Genomic DNA, 17,530 nt, shown 5'->3' on the forward strand with positions numbered 1-17,530 from the left:
TGAAAAAACACAGTGAGAAAGGAGAAGCGTAGGAAGAGAAAGGTGACATAGGCTGAGGGGAAGGGCAGAGAAAATAAAAGAAGAAAGAGATTAAAAGTTAAGGGCAAATGAAATATACACTCTATCCCATGCAAGCTAAAAACTTCTTGTCCCTGCAAATCTTTTTAGCCTGGAATCCCCCTTCAGTCTTATTAGCATCCAGCCTGTACAGTATAATCATAGAATCATAGAATATCAGGGTTGGAAGGGACCTCAGGAGGTCATCTGGTCCAACCCCCTGCTCAAAGCAGGACCACTCCCCAACTAAATCATCCCAGCCAGGGCTTTGTCAAGCCTGACCTTAAAAACCTCAAAGGAAGGAGATTCCACCACCTCCCTAGGTAACGCATACCAGTGCTTCACTACCCTCCCAGTGAAAAAGTTTTTCCTAATATCCAACCTAAACCTCCCCCACTGCAGCTTGAGACCATTACTCCTTGTTCTGTCATCAGCTACCACTGAGAACAGTCTAGATCCATCCTCTTTGGAACCCCTTTTCAGGTACTTGAAAGCAGCTATCAAATCCCCCCCTCATTCTTCTCTTCTGCAGACTAAACAATCCCAGTTCCCTCAGCCTCTCCTCATAAGTCATGTGTTCCAGTCCCCTAATCATTTTTGTTGCCCTCCGCTGGACGCTTTCCAATTTTTCCACATCCTTCTTGTAGTGTGGGGCCCAAAACTGGACACAGTACTCCAGGTGAGACCTCACCAATGCCGAATAGAGGGGAACGGTCACGTCCCTCGATCTGCTGGCAATGCCCCTACTTATACATCCCAAAATGCCATTGGCCTTCTTGGCAACAAGGGCACACTGTTGACTCATATCCAGCTTCTCGTCCACTGTAACCCTTAGGTCCTTTTCTGCAGAACTGCTGCCGAGCCATTCGGTCCCTAGTCTGTAGCGGTGCATGGGGTACTTCCGTCCTAAGTGCAGGACTCTGCACTTGTCCTTGTTGAACCTCATCAGATTTCTTTTGGCCCAATCCTCCAATTTGTCTAGGGCCCTCTGTATCCTATCCCTACCCTCCAGCGTATCTATCTCTCCTCCCAGTTTAGTGTCATCTGCAAACTTGCTGAGGGTACAATCCACACCATCCTCCAGATCATTTATGAAGATATTGAACAAAACCGGCCCCAGGACTGACCCTTGGGGCACTCCACTTGATACCGGCTGCCAACTAGACATGGAGCCATTGATCACTACCCATTGAGCCTGACAATCTAGCCAGCTTTCTATCCACCTTAGAGTCCATTCATCCAGCCCATACTTCTTTAACTTGCTGGCAAGAATACTGTGGGAGACCATGTCAAAAGCTTTGCTAAAGTCAAGGAACAACATGTCCACTGCTTTCCCCTCATTCACAGAGCCAGTTATCTCGTCATAGAAGGCAATTAGATTAGTCAGGCATGACTTGCCCTTGGTGAATCCATGCTGACTGTTCCTGATCACTTTCCTCTCCTCTAGGTGCTTCAGAATTGATTCCTTGAGGACCTGCTCCATGATTTTTCCAGGGACTGAGGTGAGGCTGACTGGCCTGTAGTTCCCTGGATCCTCCTCCTTCCCTTTTTTAAAGATGGGCACTACATTAGCCTTTTTCCAGTCATCTGGGACCTCCCCCGATCGCCATAAGTTTTCAAAGATAATGGCCAATGGCTCTGCAATCACATCCACCAACTCCTTTAGCACTCTCGGATGCAGCGCATCCGGCCCCATGGACTTGTGCTCCTCCAGCTTTTCTAAATAGTCCTGAACCACTTCTTTCTCCACAGAGGGCTGGTCACCTCCTCCCCATGCTGTGCTGCCCAGTGCAGTAGTCTGGGAGCTGACCTTATTCGTGAAGACAGAGGCAAAAAAAGCATTGAGTACATTAGCTTTTTCCACATCCTCTGTCACTAGGTTGCCTCCCTCATTCAGTAAGGGGCTCACACTTTCCTTGCCTTTCTTTTTGTTTTTAACATACCTGAAGAAACCCTTCTTGTTACTCTTAACATCTCTTGCTAGCTGCAACTCCAGGTGTGATTTGGCCTTCCTGATTTCACTCCTGCATGCCCGAGCAATATTTTTATACTCTTCCCTGGTCATTTGTCCAATCTTCCACTTCTTGTAAGCTTCTCTTTTGTGTTTAAGATCAGCAAGGATTTCACTGTGAAGCCAAGCTGGTCGCCTGCCATATTTACTATTCTTTCTGCACATCGGGATGGTTTGTCCCTGTAACCTCAATAAGGATTCTTTAAAATAAAGCCAGCTCTCCTGGACTCCTTTCCCCCTCATGTTATTCTCCCAGCGGATCCTGCCCATCAGTTCCCTGAGGCAGTCAAAGTCTGCTTTTCTGAAGTCCAGGATCCGTATTCTGCTGCTCTCCTTTCTTCTCTGTGTCAGGATCCTGAACTCGACCATCTCATGGTCACTTCCCGGTTTGTGAGCAGCAGGTCAAGAAGAGCTCTGCCCCTAGTTGGTTCCTCCACACTTGCACCAGGAAATTGTCCCCTACACTTTCCAAAAACTTCTTTGGATTGACTGTGCACCGCTGTATTGCTCTCCCAGCAGATATCAGGGTGATTGAAGTCTCCCATGAGAACCAGGGCCTGCGATCTAGTAACTAACCCATTAGTTGCCGGAAGAAAGTCTCGTCAAAGTAAACTCTGTTTAAAATGTTTGACTTGTGAAAGGCTCGGTTTAATTCTTTTCACTGACATGATGCTATGCCCAGGTCTCTCCCAAGCCCTTCCCTTGGGGCACAGTTTATTCCCTCGGGGCACAGTTCATACGAAAACCCCATACAAAGTAACACAAAACAAAACTAGTCCCCTGATCTACACAAAGGCAGGGGCCCAGAGGCCCTTCACTCTGTACCTCTCTCCGCTCCAGGACTAGTCACAAGAGCCACCGTCCCTCCTGCAAATCTCCCACTGAGCTGGCTCCGCCCTTAACAGGGATCACACCTGTTTTGTCTCCAGCTAGGTCTGATCATTTAAACAGGCTGGCCCCTGGTCTCCTTGCCCTTAAGGCTATAGGCTAGTGTTTGGTGCATTGGCTTCATGATGAGTATACAAGTGTACAAATGTCTCTGGTATTTCTAAGGTGTCTGTCATCTTGGTATTTAAATATTTATGCCTATTTTCATCTAAGGAGACTAGTACTAAAGTGCAGATTTCAGTTATGTCATAGTGGTTCTCTTAAACTGCCTCAACATGGGAAAGTGCTCAATATTGACTGAACACTTTATGAGAATATGATGAATTGGATAGTATCTGCCCAGGAATTGTATGATGTCATTTGAAATTACCGATAGATTGGAAAGTGTGGGTAAGGAAGACAGATTCAGATATGGTCTCTTTAAGGCAATGGAAGCCTCGTTAGCATCTAAAGAATTTCAGCTAAGAAAAACAGAAAATATGCCTAGTGTGAGGTAGAGGGGTGTGTCTGTGAGGAGAATGCTAGATACAGATAGGACAGTTAAACAAAAGAAAGCGACCTTTACTTGGATGTCCAAGTAAGCTAGGAAAAGATCTTCATAAAAAGATGACATCTAACTAGGTTCAAAGAAGCAGTTGAAATCATCTGAAAAGGGATAGGAAGTGGACATCACTCACTTCACTTAAGGAAACTGAGCCCATATAATATTGAATATGGCCCCAGTCAGTCAGTGCAGGTCATCATGCCTGCATGGGGTCCCACTGAACTCAGACTCCATAATAGCAAATCCTTTTTGCAGGATTAGGTTGTTAAAACTGGAAATGTGTCTATATGCCAACATTTTTATGGCTGATTTAGAACAACGCTTCCTCAGCTCTCGTCCCCTAACGCCCCTACTCTACTTGTGCTATATTGATGACATCTTCATCATCTGGACCCATGGAAAAGAAGCCCTTGAGGAATTCCACCATGATTTCAACAATTTCCATCCCACCATCAACCTCAGCCTGGTCCAGTCCACACAAGAGATCCACTTCCTGGACACTACAGTGCTAATAAACGATGGTCACATAAACACCACCCTATACCGGAAACCTACTGACCGCTATTCCTACCTACATGCCTCCAGCTTTCACCCTGACCACACCACACGATCCATCGTCTACAGCCAAGCTCTGCGATACAACCGCATTTGCTCCAACCCCTCAGACAGAGACAGACACCTACAAGATCTCTATCAAGCATTCTTACAACTACAATACCCACCTGCGGAAGTGAAGAAACAGATTGATAGAGCCAGAAGAGTTCCCAGAAGTCACCTACTACAGGACAGGCCTAACAAAGAAAATAACAGAACGCCACTAGCAGTCACCTTCAGCCCACAACTAAAACCCCTCCAACGCATTATTAAGGATCTACAACCTATCCAGAAGGATGACCCAACACTCTCACAAATCTTGGGAGACAGGCCAGTCCTTGCCTACAGACAGCCCCCCAACCTGAAGCAAATACTCACCAGCAACCACATACCACACAACAGAACCACTAACCCAGGAACCTATCCTTGCAACAAAGCCCGTTGCCAATTGTGCCCACATATCTATTCAGTGGACACCATCACAGGGCCTAATAACATCAGCCACACTATCAGAGGCTCGTTCAGCTGCACATCCACCAATGTGATATATGCCATCATGTGCCAGCAATGCCCCTCTGCCATGTACATTGGTCAAACTGGACAGTCTCTACATAAAAGAATAAATGGACACAAATCAGATGTCAAGAATTATAACATTCAAAAACCAGTCGGAGAACACTTCAATCTCTCTGGTCACGCGATTACAGACATGAAAGTCGCTATTTTACAACAAAAAAACTTCAAATCCAGACTCCAGCGAGAAACTGCTGAATTGGAATTCATTTGCAAATTGGATACAATTAACTTAGGCTTGAATAGAGAGTGGGAGTGGCTTAGTCATTATGCAAGGTAGCCTATTTCCCCTTGTTTTTTCCTACCCCTCTCCCCCCCCCCGACGTTCTTGTTAAACCCTGGATTTGTGCTGGAAATGGCCCACCTTGATTATCATACACATTGTAAGGAGAGTGATCACTTTAGATAAGCTATTACCAGCAGGAGAGTGGGGTGGGAGGAGGTATTTTTTCATGCTTTGTGTGTATATAATAAGATTTTCTACGCTTTCCACAGTATACATCCAATGAAGTGAGCTGTAGCTCACGAAAGCTTATGCTCAGATAAATTGGTTAGTCTCTAAGGTGCCACAAGTCCTCCTTTTCTATTTGCTCATATGCAGTGCAGGTAGCATTGCCTGTAGTTAAGGCTGCCAGACATATCCCAGTGCAAAATCCTGTTTTCAGGTGCTTAGAACTTTGCCAGACTTTAACAGTTTGGGCTGAAATTTTCCAGGGTGTCTGCCTCAGGCTGATTTGTTTTAGAAAATTTCAGCAAACATGGGTCAGCCGTTTCTCCAAATGAGTGCCATAGAAAGGCCCAGAGGAAATTATGATTATGTATGCAGAGCAGGGTTTGAATAGTATGCAGGAAATAAGGCATGAGGGCATATTGCACAATGAATATAAAACATACTATTGAATAGCTGCTCATTTAGGGTGACCAGACGTCCTGATAAAATCGGGACTGACCCGATATTTAGTTCTTTGTCCAGCGTCCCGACCGATGCACGGTCAGGACGCCATTTGTCCTGATATTGCAGCTTTGGCTGCTCTGGCATGTTTTTGTTGTTGTTGTTGTTGTTGTTTTTTTTTTTGCTTCCCCCATGTGTCCTGATATTTTGTCCGTTTAATCTGGGCACCCTATGCTCATTCAAAGAGCACAGTCCATCCTGGCACTAAATGAGGTAGGAGTCCTGGGGGAAAATACAATATGATTATGTAATTAAAGACTGTATCATAAGGCACACGCACAAGAGGGCTGAGTTACACAGACACAGGCAGCCTTACTGCTGCCATTTCCTAACCTTTGGGTGTGTGACTTTGCAACATTAATATACTTATAATGCTGTTTTGCGAATGTTGTTGGAAAGAAATATCCCTCCCACCCCCCATGTACAAATATGAATTGTCCCATGGCTGAGTCAAACAGCAGGAGATTTCAAATTATTCAATTACTGTACCTGGCAGGCCAGCAAAGCTAATAATGAGCTTGAGACATGGAAGCTTGAACCGTGACACAGTGCCCTGCTAAGGGTCAGAAAAGGAGTTGGACAGTCTGGAGGAGAGAGACCCTGAACTAATGCTTTTTTCTGTAACCTCAAGAGCAAATCTATGGACTCTTAGACGTGGATATGACCATGGGTTTTTGTTTTTGAAAAGAATGTTCCTTGTTTAGTTAAGGTCTTTGTGATCTTAGGCTGTTTTGGGTATATTCATATATAGCCCATAGGATTAGTACAGTGGAATTCACTTAGTGTTGTGAAAGTCCATTGAGTTGCATTGTATTAGTTTGGGACTTTAGTGAGCTTCCCTATAGCAGTTGATTATAATGAGTTCTCTATTAGATTGTTTTTAAAAAACTGAGAAAAAGGTAGAGTGTAATAAGTAGGACTCCTTGACCTGCTTTGAATGTACAGTGCCTAACACTGTAATTACTTAGGGGAAGTTGTGCTAAAAGTTAGCTTCTTTGCCTCCCTTGTTATAAGTTAGTCTACAAATTCATGGCATGGTTCACAAACTCTGAATCGAATGTATATTTTCTATGACAATCAAATATCCCTGACCTGAAGAACAGCTCTGTGTAGCTTGAAAGCTTGTCTCTTATACAACAAAAGTTGGACCAATAAAAGTAGGGCTGTCAAGTGATTTAAACAAATTAATCGCACGATTAAACAATAATAGAATACCATTTATTTAAATATTTTTGGATGTTTTCTGCATTTTCAAATATATTGATTTCAGTTACAACAGAGAATACAAAGTGTACAGTGCTCACTTTATATTATTATTTTTGATTACAAATATTTGCACTGTAAAAAAACAAAATAAATAGTATTTTTCAGTTCCCCTAATACAAGTACTATAGTGCAATCTCTTTATCATGAAAATTGAACTTAAAAATGTAGAATTATGTATAAAAAATAACTGCATTCAAAAATAAAACAATTTAAAACTTTAGCGCCTACATGTCCACTCAGTCCTACTTCAGCCAATCACGCAGACAAACAAGTTTGGTTACAATTTGCAGGAGATAATTTTGCCCACTTCTTATTTACAGTGTCACCTGAAAGTGAGAACAGGCGTTCTCATGGCACTGTTTTAGCCAGCGCCACAAGATATTTACGTGCCAGATGCGCTAAAGATTCATATGTCCCTTTATACTTCAGCCATCATTCCAGAATGCGTACGTCCATGCTGAAGATGGGTTCTGCTTGATAACGATCCAGAGCAGAGCGAACCATCAGATGCCACCAGCAGAAGGTTGATTTTCTTTTTTGGTGGTTCGGGTTCTGTAGTTTCCACATCAGAGTGTTGCGCTTTTAAGACTTCTGAAAGCATGCTCCACACCTCGTCCCTCTCAGATTTTGAACAGCACTTCAGATTCTTAAACCTTGGGTTGAGTGATATAGCTATCTTTAGAAATCTCATTGGTGCCTTCTTTGTATTTTATCAAATCTGCTGTGAAAGTGTTCTTAAAACGAACATGTACTGGGTCATCATCTGAGACTGCTATAACATGAAATATATGGCAGAATGCAGGTAAAACAGAACAGGAAACATACAATTCTCCCCCACGGAGTTCAGTCACAAATTTAATTAATGTATTTTTTTTTAACAAGCATCATCAGCATGGAAGCAAGTTCTCTGGAATGGTGTCCGAAGCATGAAGGGGTGTACGAATGTTTAGCATATCTGGCACGTAAATACCTTGCAATGCTGGCTACAAAAGTGCCATGTAAATGCTTGTTCTCACTTTCAGGTGACACAGTAAATAAGAATCAGGCAGCAGAATCTCCTGTAAATGTAAACAAACTTGTTTGTCTTAGCGATTAGCTGAACAAGAAGTAGGACTGAATGGACTTGTAGGCACTAAAGTTTTACATTGTTTTGTTTTTGAGTGCGGTTATGTAACACACAAAAAATCTACATTTGTAAGTTACACTTTCACAATAAAGAGATTGCACTACAGTACTTGTATGAGGTGAATTGAAAAATACTATTTCTTTTGTTTATCATTTTTACAGTGCAAATATTTGTAATAAAAAAGAATATAAAGTGAATACTGTATACTTTGTATTCTGTGTTGTAATGGGGGAGTGAGGAGGTGGGCAGATGGGGGGCTGGGGAGGATGACGAGGCTAGTGGCGGGGAGGGCCCTAGCGGAGGAGTAAGGAGGTGAGCAGTGAGCCAGCAGCAGGGTGACAAGGCAGGCAGGGGGGTATGGCTGCGAATGGGGGAGTGAGGAGGCGAGTGGGGGAGTGAGGAGGGACACAGGAGGCGAGCGGAGGGGGGTGTGAGGAGGTGAGCAGTGGGCATATGGGCAATGGGTGGCGCCCCTCTTTGGGTAGGCTAGCTCTTTATTGGACTCGGAATACCAGTATATTATACTGGCAGAACTCCTAGTGTGGATGCAATTTATGTTGACAGAACTGTGCTTTTGTAAGTATAGCATATTCCATCATCTCCCAAGCAAAACCAGCCATACCCGTAAAGTGCAATTTTGCTGGTATTAACTAGGGGCTTCTGCTGGGACAGCTGTATTGGTCAGGGATCACATCACCTCACACTCCTGATCAACATATCTATGCCAACAGAAGTCTGTAATGTAGGCAAGCTACATCAAGGTAGGCTTTCCATTAATTTCCAACTCCATTTCTTTTAATAAATCCATTGGCTTCTTGTTTCTGGTTCAAGGAGAGATCTGCAAAGAATTTTAAAAACATTGGTGTTATGCCCTTTTTGTATATAGAAGGCTTGAAAAGCTTTTTAAAAAATAAAAACATAAACCAGCAGGTAGTGGGGTGGGTGTTTTTGTTTTTTGCCTTAGAAATATAAGGAATGTCAAGTCTGATCTTCCCTGGTTTTGCTGATGGACTTCTTGGTGGGAGATCTCACAACTCAACTGAATATGTGGAAGGGTTAAATCTTTAACCAATAGATCATGTTCATTAAGCATTAGAGTTTAAGTAAAGACCCTCCGGACCTTACTAGAGCAAAAATCCAATAAAGTTAAAAAACCACGAACAAAGAAGTTTTTAAAAGTCTGGCATTTAGAATCCCTTTCTTTTGTTCCTCTACTTCTTGGATGTCATAATTTCACTAGGGCCTTGTCTGTATGAGAAAAGTTGCATCAGTGAACTAAACAGATGTGGTTAAACTGGTACAACCTGCTCATGTAGATCAACTTAAGTTTGTTTGTTTTTTTAAACAGAGTAATGGGTAAATATTTAGATTAACCTTTTTTGGAGTAATTCTATGCTGCTTGCTATTTCTAATTAAGGAGCAAGCAGCACAGTTGCAGAAAATAGTAAATTCCATAACAATTTTGAACATATTTAAATTTCATAAAATTCATGTGGTAATAAGAATATTGTCATTAAAATTCTTCAAGATAACCCAAAATGTAATGTGTGGCTACACATTAGGCTAGAACTGAGTGATCAGATTATAGGACTTGTTGAAAATTTTCCATCAAAAGTGCTTTTCGAAGAAAACTTCAGTTTTTGATTAAATAGTTTTCCACAAGTATTGTCTTTCCATGGAAAAATTTGACTTCTTGTAAAAAAAAAAAAAAAAAATAAAAATTGTTTTTTTAACAAAAAGGTTAAACTTTTGGCAGGAAAACCCATTTTCTGACTAGTTCTACTTTGTCACCTTTCATGAAAAGTTCTCAAACAACATTCTGCTCAAAAATATTACATAAATAGTTATGTTTTCTGTATTTCTTTTCCTCATACTGTATTGCTGCACAAAGACATGACTTCTGTTTTTCAGAATACTTCTGCTTCTCATCCTTATTCCACACCTGTAGCCAAGTGGTCAGATTCTCCTCTGTTACTCCTGCGGAATCCATTCACATATGGTTTACACATATGTAACTGTAGCAGAGTAGAAGATAGCCCATTATCTACTATTTGTGACTTGACAAAGAGCTGGTGGTTGAAAATAATTATTAAGCCACAGAAAGAAATAAGATTTTTCAGATAGGGATGAAATAGCCAGCACGAGCCAATGAACTCTTGAGAAACAATTTCCATACAAAAAGAAAAGGAGGACTTGTGGCACCTTAAATTTGTTAGTCTCTAAGGTGCCACAAGTCCTCCTTTTCTTTGTGCGGATACAGACTAACACAGCTGCTACTCTGAAAATTTTCATACAAGTATTTGTAGTAATAAAAAGTTAGAAATCAGAAGTACAGACAAAATTGACATAGCCAGTTTGATTCTAAATGGAATGTTTGTTGGAGTTTTCCAGCGAGCCTTAGTGGGTCTGTTTGAAAGTCTATACTCTTTTAAAGGTTAGGGTCCCATTTTGAAAAAAATCCCAAGGCTTACCACCATGCCCATACACACTCCTTCTGCATGTGCTGCTGGTAGCAAGGATTATGACTTTTGTTGTTGTTGCTCAAATATTACTTTTGGGTGGTTTCTTGGCTTTAGGTTTTTAATATGGTAGGTTTTATTTCAGACTTTGATAAATATTTTAACAGATTGTAGGAATACCAGAGAAGAAATCTTAATATAAAATTGTGAAGCCTTCAAGAGGGTAATATTTAAAAAACACAAAACTCTCAAAATGTTTGGGAAATTTACATCTACACATTGTGGCTGTCTCCTGTTATTTATAATGAGATTAATCTCCCCCTTGGATCAAAACTGCGTAAAAGGTTGGACCTTGGGCTGAATTTTGGTTGGCTTAAGCCCAGTTCTAGTTCAGACAGGCTATGAAAAGTGAAGCAAGTAGAGCTTATGGATTGAGTAATGGCTCCAAACAATGGGTATAATTTTAAAAAAAACACACTTGTAGGGGGTCCTCGGTTCATTACAAGCACACCTTGGCAAAACCACTATTTGTGGTGGCTATGCCCCATTTCATCTTTGAGACTCTTTAGCAGCTGCCGGTTTGTCAGCCTGTCTCCATAAACATGATTGTTCTGTTAACTGCCGACTTGTCATTGGAAATACCCTATCACTGAACATCACAAATGTCCGGTAGCATTATAGTCACTAAGCATAGCAGATGTTGTGGGGAGCAGAGTGAGGCAATCTTTAAGATAGCTGGGCCATAGTTTTAAAGTTTGAGAGGAGGACTTTAGAGTAGACCTAGAGTAAGACTGACACTGTGTGTGTGATTTCTTCTTAGTGTACACTGTTTAGACAGTGGGCCTCTGCATGCTGCACTAGCTGCAGCTTCTGAGGAACCTTTCAGGGGCCACCTCAGCAGTAATCCAGTCTGGAGATGACAAGTGCATCATAATACACTTGCTGTGGGTCCCAGATCTGTTTATGCCATTAGATCTAGAATCTGAAAGTTGCAGGTACATAGTATATATGCACATTTCTGTACACAATTATTATTGTAACCCACACTTAAACTGTAAGCTCTTTGGGGCAGGAGCTGTCTTTTTGTTTTGTTTGTACAGCACCTAGCACAATGGGGTCCTGGTCTATGATAGTTCTATACTCCTGGGGGAATTCTGCGCCACTGGGCATGCACAGAATTTATGTCCTCCCCAGATTTCTTTGCTTCCCCGCAGAAGAATGACTGTCTGACGGGGAAGCAAAGAGAAGCCACAAGAGTGGTCATGTTAACCTTTCCAGCGGTATGTTTCAGGAGCCCAGGACAGCCAGCAGAGAGGTAAATCACTGTGGGGCAGGAGGCAAGGCTGGGGAAGACCCAGCTGGTGGCTCCTACCTTGCACCAGGCTCAGCTTCTAGTCCTAGCTGGACTGGGGAGGACAGGACTTCCTCTTTCCTTGCATGACATCTGCGGCCAGGTCAGACCCATCCCCAGTTTTCTCCCCCAGCTGGAAGAAGCTCTGCAAACTCCTCCCCCACCCCCGCTTCTTACATCCATTGCTCCACCCATCCTCTCAACCCCCGTGCGTTCAGACCCCCTCATACGCAGACCCTCCCACCTCACCTCGCCTCCCTGCACTCAGAACCCCCCTTCCCTTGATGAGCCCCACTCCCTCGGCACCTGGACCATCCCGACGAGCAACCCACACCCAGATCCTCACCCCAATCAGCCGCATCTGGACCCCCGCACACCCATATCCCCTGCCGAGCTCTATCCCCCCCCACACTCAGACCCCCCCCCCCGCTGAGCCCCAGCCACCTTTACCTGGACCCCGCTGCAGAATCCCATTACTGTTGCACCCAGAACCCCCCAACAAGCCCCTGTGCATCCAGATCCCCCCCACACCTAACCCTCTCAACCCACACGTGGATCCACCCACACTAAGCCCCTCCATACTCAGATCCTGCTGCGCTGAGCCTGCCTGTCCACACCTGGTGCACCTGGCACAGAGGGGCTGGGCCTTGGGGTGTTTCTGGGGCAGGCCTGTCCTTGCATTGTGTCAGGGTTGGGTGCAGCCTCACTGCTGAGTCCATGTCCTGGGAGGAGCTACACAGTGACCTCCTACCTCTGTGCAGCCAGTGGCCTGCCATCCTGGAGCTTCCACATTTATTTGACAGATAAAATTTGCATAATTTTGCAGAATTTTAACATATTGTGCGCAGAATTTTTATTTTTTTGGTGCAGAATTTTTAATTTTTGGCACAGAATCCCCTCCTCCAGTCAAAGGATTATAGTGACAGTTCTTCCTCAGTCAAGACTGTAGCATCCTATAGTGAAAGTGAGATGGAGTAGCGGCAGCTAAACCTTGGTCTTTACCGAATCAGAACTCTACCAATTGTGGTGTACTGGAACAGTCACATGTACACAGCTGTAAGGTAGCAGGAGGTGGAGTAGAAAAGGGCTGCCACTACCAGCATATAGAGTCATCATTACTGGGCTGGCTACTAGCCAGTCCTAGGACTATGATTGCCAGTAGCAGCTACTCTTAACAAAACGTGTGCTGTTGGCTGGAGAAAGCATTGGTCCTCCAGCCCTACCCCCGGTGATCCAGCACTGTCTGTTAGGGCTGGCATCTTTATCTTTCATGTGGTGGGGAGGCATTTAGTTAATCTGAAATGTACCCCAAAAGTGTTTTAATTCTTTCATTGTATTGGTGTACATAACACAATTGTTATAGCAATGACCATCAATATTCTTAATGAAGGCGTACGAAAGAAGCTTGAAATGTAGAGTGTGGATTTTAAGTGATTTTATTCCATTTTTCTTTCAAGACATTGAATTTTGGTACTGAATGCAATAATATCAAGAAGACTATGTAATAAATGCTAAGTTATTGAGCAGACATGGATTGTCCCCAGAAATTTATTGTAAATGAAAGAGCACTTACTGTGTTCTTTGGTATTCCTGGAATTGTTACTATAATTGGAAACGAGTTATGAGTTAAGTGTAGCAAAAGAGCAGTGTGTTGAAAAGCAATAGGTCTGACTTATTATGAGATTTACAAGAAGCCAGGGTAGGCTTTTTATTTTCCTTTCACATTTTAAAGCTGCGGTACAATTTTTATGCTTGATTATATATTTGCTTGTCAGAATTTTTAATTTTATGGCTTCACAAACATATTAAAATAGAGTATGCTCTGGTTATGAAGGACTCTTATCGTAAAGGGTGTCTTTATCATTAGGTAAGTTGCCATATTAAAATCCTTGCATTTAAATTCTATCTTTCTGTGCAGAAATAATTATTGGCTTCTTTGCATATCCTAGTAATCTTCTCCTTTATTTTCCCTTATCAAAGCCTTGTTATTAGTCAGGGATGTGTCTGGAAACTCTAATTAGGAATTAACAAGGTTTGTGAATGGAAAGTGCGTGTGATTTACTTGCTAATGTCTGCTACATTGCCATTTTGTATATTTATGTTTGGTAGTATTCAAAATTTGCTAGCCACTTCCAAACACAAAGGGAAGATACACTAGATAGAATGTCCGACATGCTCAGGTGTGTGTCAGAACTAAGCTGTAAGGGATACCAAGCTACATTAAAGTCTGTGGATTGGCATAGGTATAGGTTTGAGCTCTAATACTGCTGCAGCAAAAAGAATGATCTTTTAGCTCAAGTGTGTGTTTAGAGGAAATGCCGGACACAAGTGGAAGGATCTGCTCATGGCCAGCACCATGGGTAGTGGTGTGATATGGTGAACAGAAGTCTGTTACCTTGAGGATGGGAGTTATTTTGTAGGCCATCCCCAAAACGCTGATGTTGCCTTTGGAGATTGCCACAGGGAAGAATAGCCGGGGAAATACATGCGACCACACTGTTGCTTATATAATTCTTATAAATGAAACAAGTTCTCCTTCAGTTCAGAGCAGCCCTACTGATTCAGGCCACATAAATCATTGGCTCAGTTCCTTGCTAAATGAAATTCCTCAGAAATAAATATAATCCCTGCATTTGATGTTCAGTCACTTGAGTAACTTCCTGTATTTTGCACAGTCCACTTGAGGATTTGCCATTTTTATTTTTGCTTGCCAGAAATGGCATCTACTTTAGGGTTCCAGTCCTACATGCCTTGTGCCAAGATTGACTGGACATCCCAATTTACAGGGACAGTCCCAGGAGTTCTGGCTGGCAAAGTCTGAGGCGTTTAGGATGGGATTCACAAGGGGAATATAGGTGTCTAGATCCAGCATTTAGCACCACTGGCATTCACAAAGCCCCTGCTCAGTTGCCACCTAACCCTGTAAGTCCGTAAATTCACTAGGCATCTAAGTTTCTGCTGTTAAAGTCCCCAAGATGCCTAAATTTCAGCAACTGTACATTTATGCATCTGCCTAAGTCCTGTTACTGTCCAGGAGCTTGACATCTTAATCATGGGAGTGGCAGATTAGGTGGGGGAACACCTGTCTTCACTGCTGGGCCTGATCCAGTAGATAGTCTCAGAACATGTCTAATGTCCCCTTCCATCAAAGCTTGCACAAGTGAGGGGGAGCAGGAGGTGTGGTGTGGTGGTGACCCCCCTTATACTCTAGTCTAGTGGTTAGAGAGCACTCACCCAAGAGGTGGGAGACCCAAGTTCAAATCCCTGGTCCCCAGCAGGCAGGGAGGAGGTTTGAATCTGGGTCTCCCACCTCCTGGGTAAGTTTTCTAACTACTGGGCTAAAGGTTATGGGGCAGGGGGGAACCTCTGCTTCCTTGGTGTTTCTTGAAAAAGTGTTGACCTGCTTTAAGTACCTAACTCCAGGAGATGGTTCATCATTGTGAATCCCGGGTGGAGCTAGGCACCTAAAAGTCCTTCTCCTCTGCATTTTCTATTGGCTCTTTTAGGCAGCTCCCTGCTCGGCATGTTGGCTTTTGTGAATCCCCTTCTCAGGCACCTAACTCTCCCATGCATTGTACAGGGAGTCTGGATACCTAACTCGGGATTGTGAACTCTACTAGGCAGCAAGGATGCCTACAGGTTAGGTGCTGCAGTGCTGAGCATAGCAGTTCTCTGTTGTGAATCCCGCCTTTAGTCACCTGTCCCACTGGGGTTGCTATGATGCAGGTTTCCCTTCTCTCTCAGTACACATTAGTCACCTCTCTGCTGTTTTAACTGCTGCACAGCTGAATTTTGTTCTGAAGAACAGCTCCATGATCTATAGGTCTCTTCACAATGAGGGAGAGGATCCCAGATTCCAACTGGAAGAAAGGGTGATAGGAGTCCAGTGAGAACTGGGGAAGGATTTTTTTCTTGAAGAGAATAACTTGGTAAGAAGGAAAAGGAAAGGAGAACTGGGGGAGGAAAACTGTAGGGACTGGAGATGGGGAAAACTGGAGAAGAGGATAAGAACTGAAAGTGTAAGGGGGAGAGAAAAAAGGCAGATTTTGAGGAATGGGAGAAAAATGAATGGGGAAACCTTTGCAGTTTTTTTCATGTCAGTACTAGGTTGAAAGAAGAAGAGAGAAGGGTTATGATTGGAGGGAAAGGTTAAAAAAAAGCAAGAAGAAGTGAAATCAGAACACCCTAAAGAAGGAAAAGTGATAATAGAGACAGAAGAAGAGAGATAAGGATAAAGTTGAAATCTGTTGTGGAGAGATCAAAAAGAGAAGAGACTGGCTTAAAAAATACACTAAGGAGGGTGGAGCATAAGAGAAAATCCTGCTTGAATATTAGACTCTTCAGAGAAAGGAAGAATGGACAGCATCAAGAACATTTTGGGTGCTACCAAAATACAAATAATAAATAAGAGATGAGGCAGTGTCCCCTGGTTTTTGGTTTTGTAAATGGTTAGTCAGTGCAATCAGAGCTCCCATGGGCTCGAATGGGAGTGCCAGGTCCACAAAATGTCTTGGATATGCTCCTAGCTGTTTTTTAGTAGTTACATTTGAGATGGGACTTTCATTCTAAAGGCCTGATGCAAAGCACATTGAAGTCAGTGGAAAGATTCCCACTGAATGCAGTTGATTGAATGTCCATATATTATGTGGCTTATAAAACTTCTCAAAACAGCTCCCTTTTGAGTTGACATTTCTTCTCCTTGTTCCCAGACAGGGTTGAATTGCTTCTGGAAAGTTTGAAGAAAATCCATTCTACTGTTTTGGAAGACCAGACATTCAGATAAATGCAGGTGTGTTTTTTTATGAAATACTTATGGAGGCTATATTTTTTGGCTTTCATTTGTAATGGAATTAGACTTCCTTTAGAACTCCCCCCACAATAAAACCTGGGTTCTTTGTCAGTCATAAGAACATAAGAATGGCCATACTGGGTCAGACCAAAGGTCCATCCAGCCCAATATCCTGTCTACCGACAGTGGCCAATGCCAGGTGCCCCAGACGGAGTATGTTAGGTATGTTAGCAACAAGAAAAAAGTCAAGGAAAGTGTGGGCCCCTTACTGAATGAGGGAGGCAACCTAGTGACAGAGGATGTGGAAAAAGCTAAAGTACTCAGTGCTTTTTTTGCCTCTGTCTTCACGAACAAGGTCAGCTCCCAGACTACTGCACTGGGCAGCACAGCATGGGGAGGAGGTGACCAGCCCTCTGTAGAGAAAGAAGTGCTTCGGGAATATTTAGAAAAGCTGGAGGAGCACAAGTCCATGGGGCCGGATGCGCTGCATCCGAGAGTGCTAAAGCAGTTGGCAGATGTGATTGCAGAGCCGTTGGCCATTACCTTTGAAAACTCATGGTGATCCGGGGAAGTCCCCAATGACTGGAAAAAGGCTAATGTAGTGCCCATCTTTAAAAAAGGGAAGAAGGAAGATCCAGGGAACTACAGGCCAGTCAGCCTCACCTCAGTCCCTGGAAAAATCATGGAGCAGGTCCTCAAGGAATCAATTCTGAAGCACTTAGAGGAGAGGAAAGTGATCAGGAACAGTCAGCATGGATTCACCAAGGGCAAGTCATGCCTGACTAATCTAATTGCCTTCTATGACGAGATAACTGGCTCTGTGAATGAGGGGAAAGCAGTGGACATGTTGTTCCTTGACTTTAGCAAAGCTTTTGACACGGTCTCCCACAGTATTCTTGCCAGCAAGTTAAAGAAGTATG

At 43.1% G+C, this 17,530-nt stretch overlaps 1 protein-coding gene across 2 annotated transcripts in view; it reads left to right on the plus strand.

Annotated features, from left to right (window-relative positions):
* Positions 1 to 17,530, plus strand: part of JAK1 (Janus kinase 1) — a 104,124-nt gene that overhangs the window by 43,398 nt on the left and 43,196 nt on the right. Inside the window, exon 2 of one of the 2 annotated variants that reach the window (XM_074961590.1) lies at positions 16,531 to 16,610. In XM_074961590.1, the coding sequence (XP_074817691.1) occupies positions 16,605 to 16,610 (6 nt within the window). In that variant the 5' untranslated portion in view covers positions 16,531 to 16,604. The remainder of the gene's footprint in view (positions 1 to 16,530; positions 16,611 to 17,530) is intronic. The other variant, XM_074961591.1, reaches the window with a different exon arrangement.

This window comes from Natator depressus, chromosome 8 (genome assembly GCF_965152275.1).
Source record: "Natator depressus isolate rNatDep1 chromosome 8, rNatDep2.hap1, whole genome shotgun sequence".
NCBI classification, from domain to species: Eukaryota; Metazoa; Chordata; order Testudines; family Cheloniidae; genus Natator; species Natator depressus.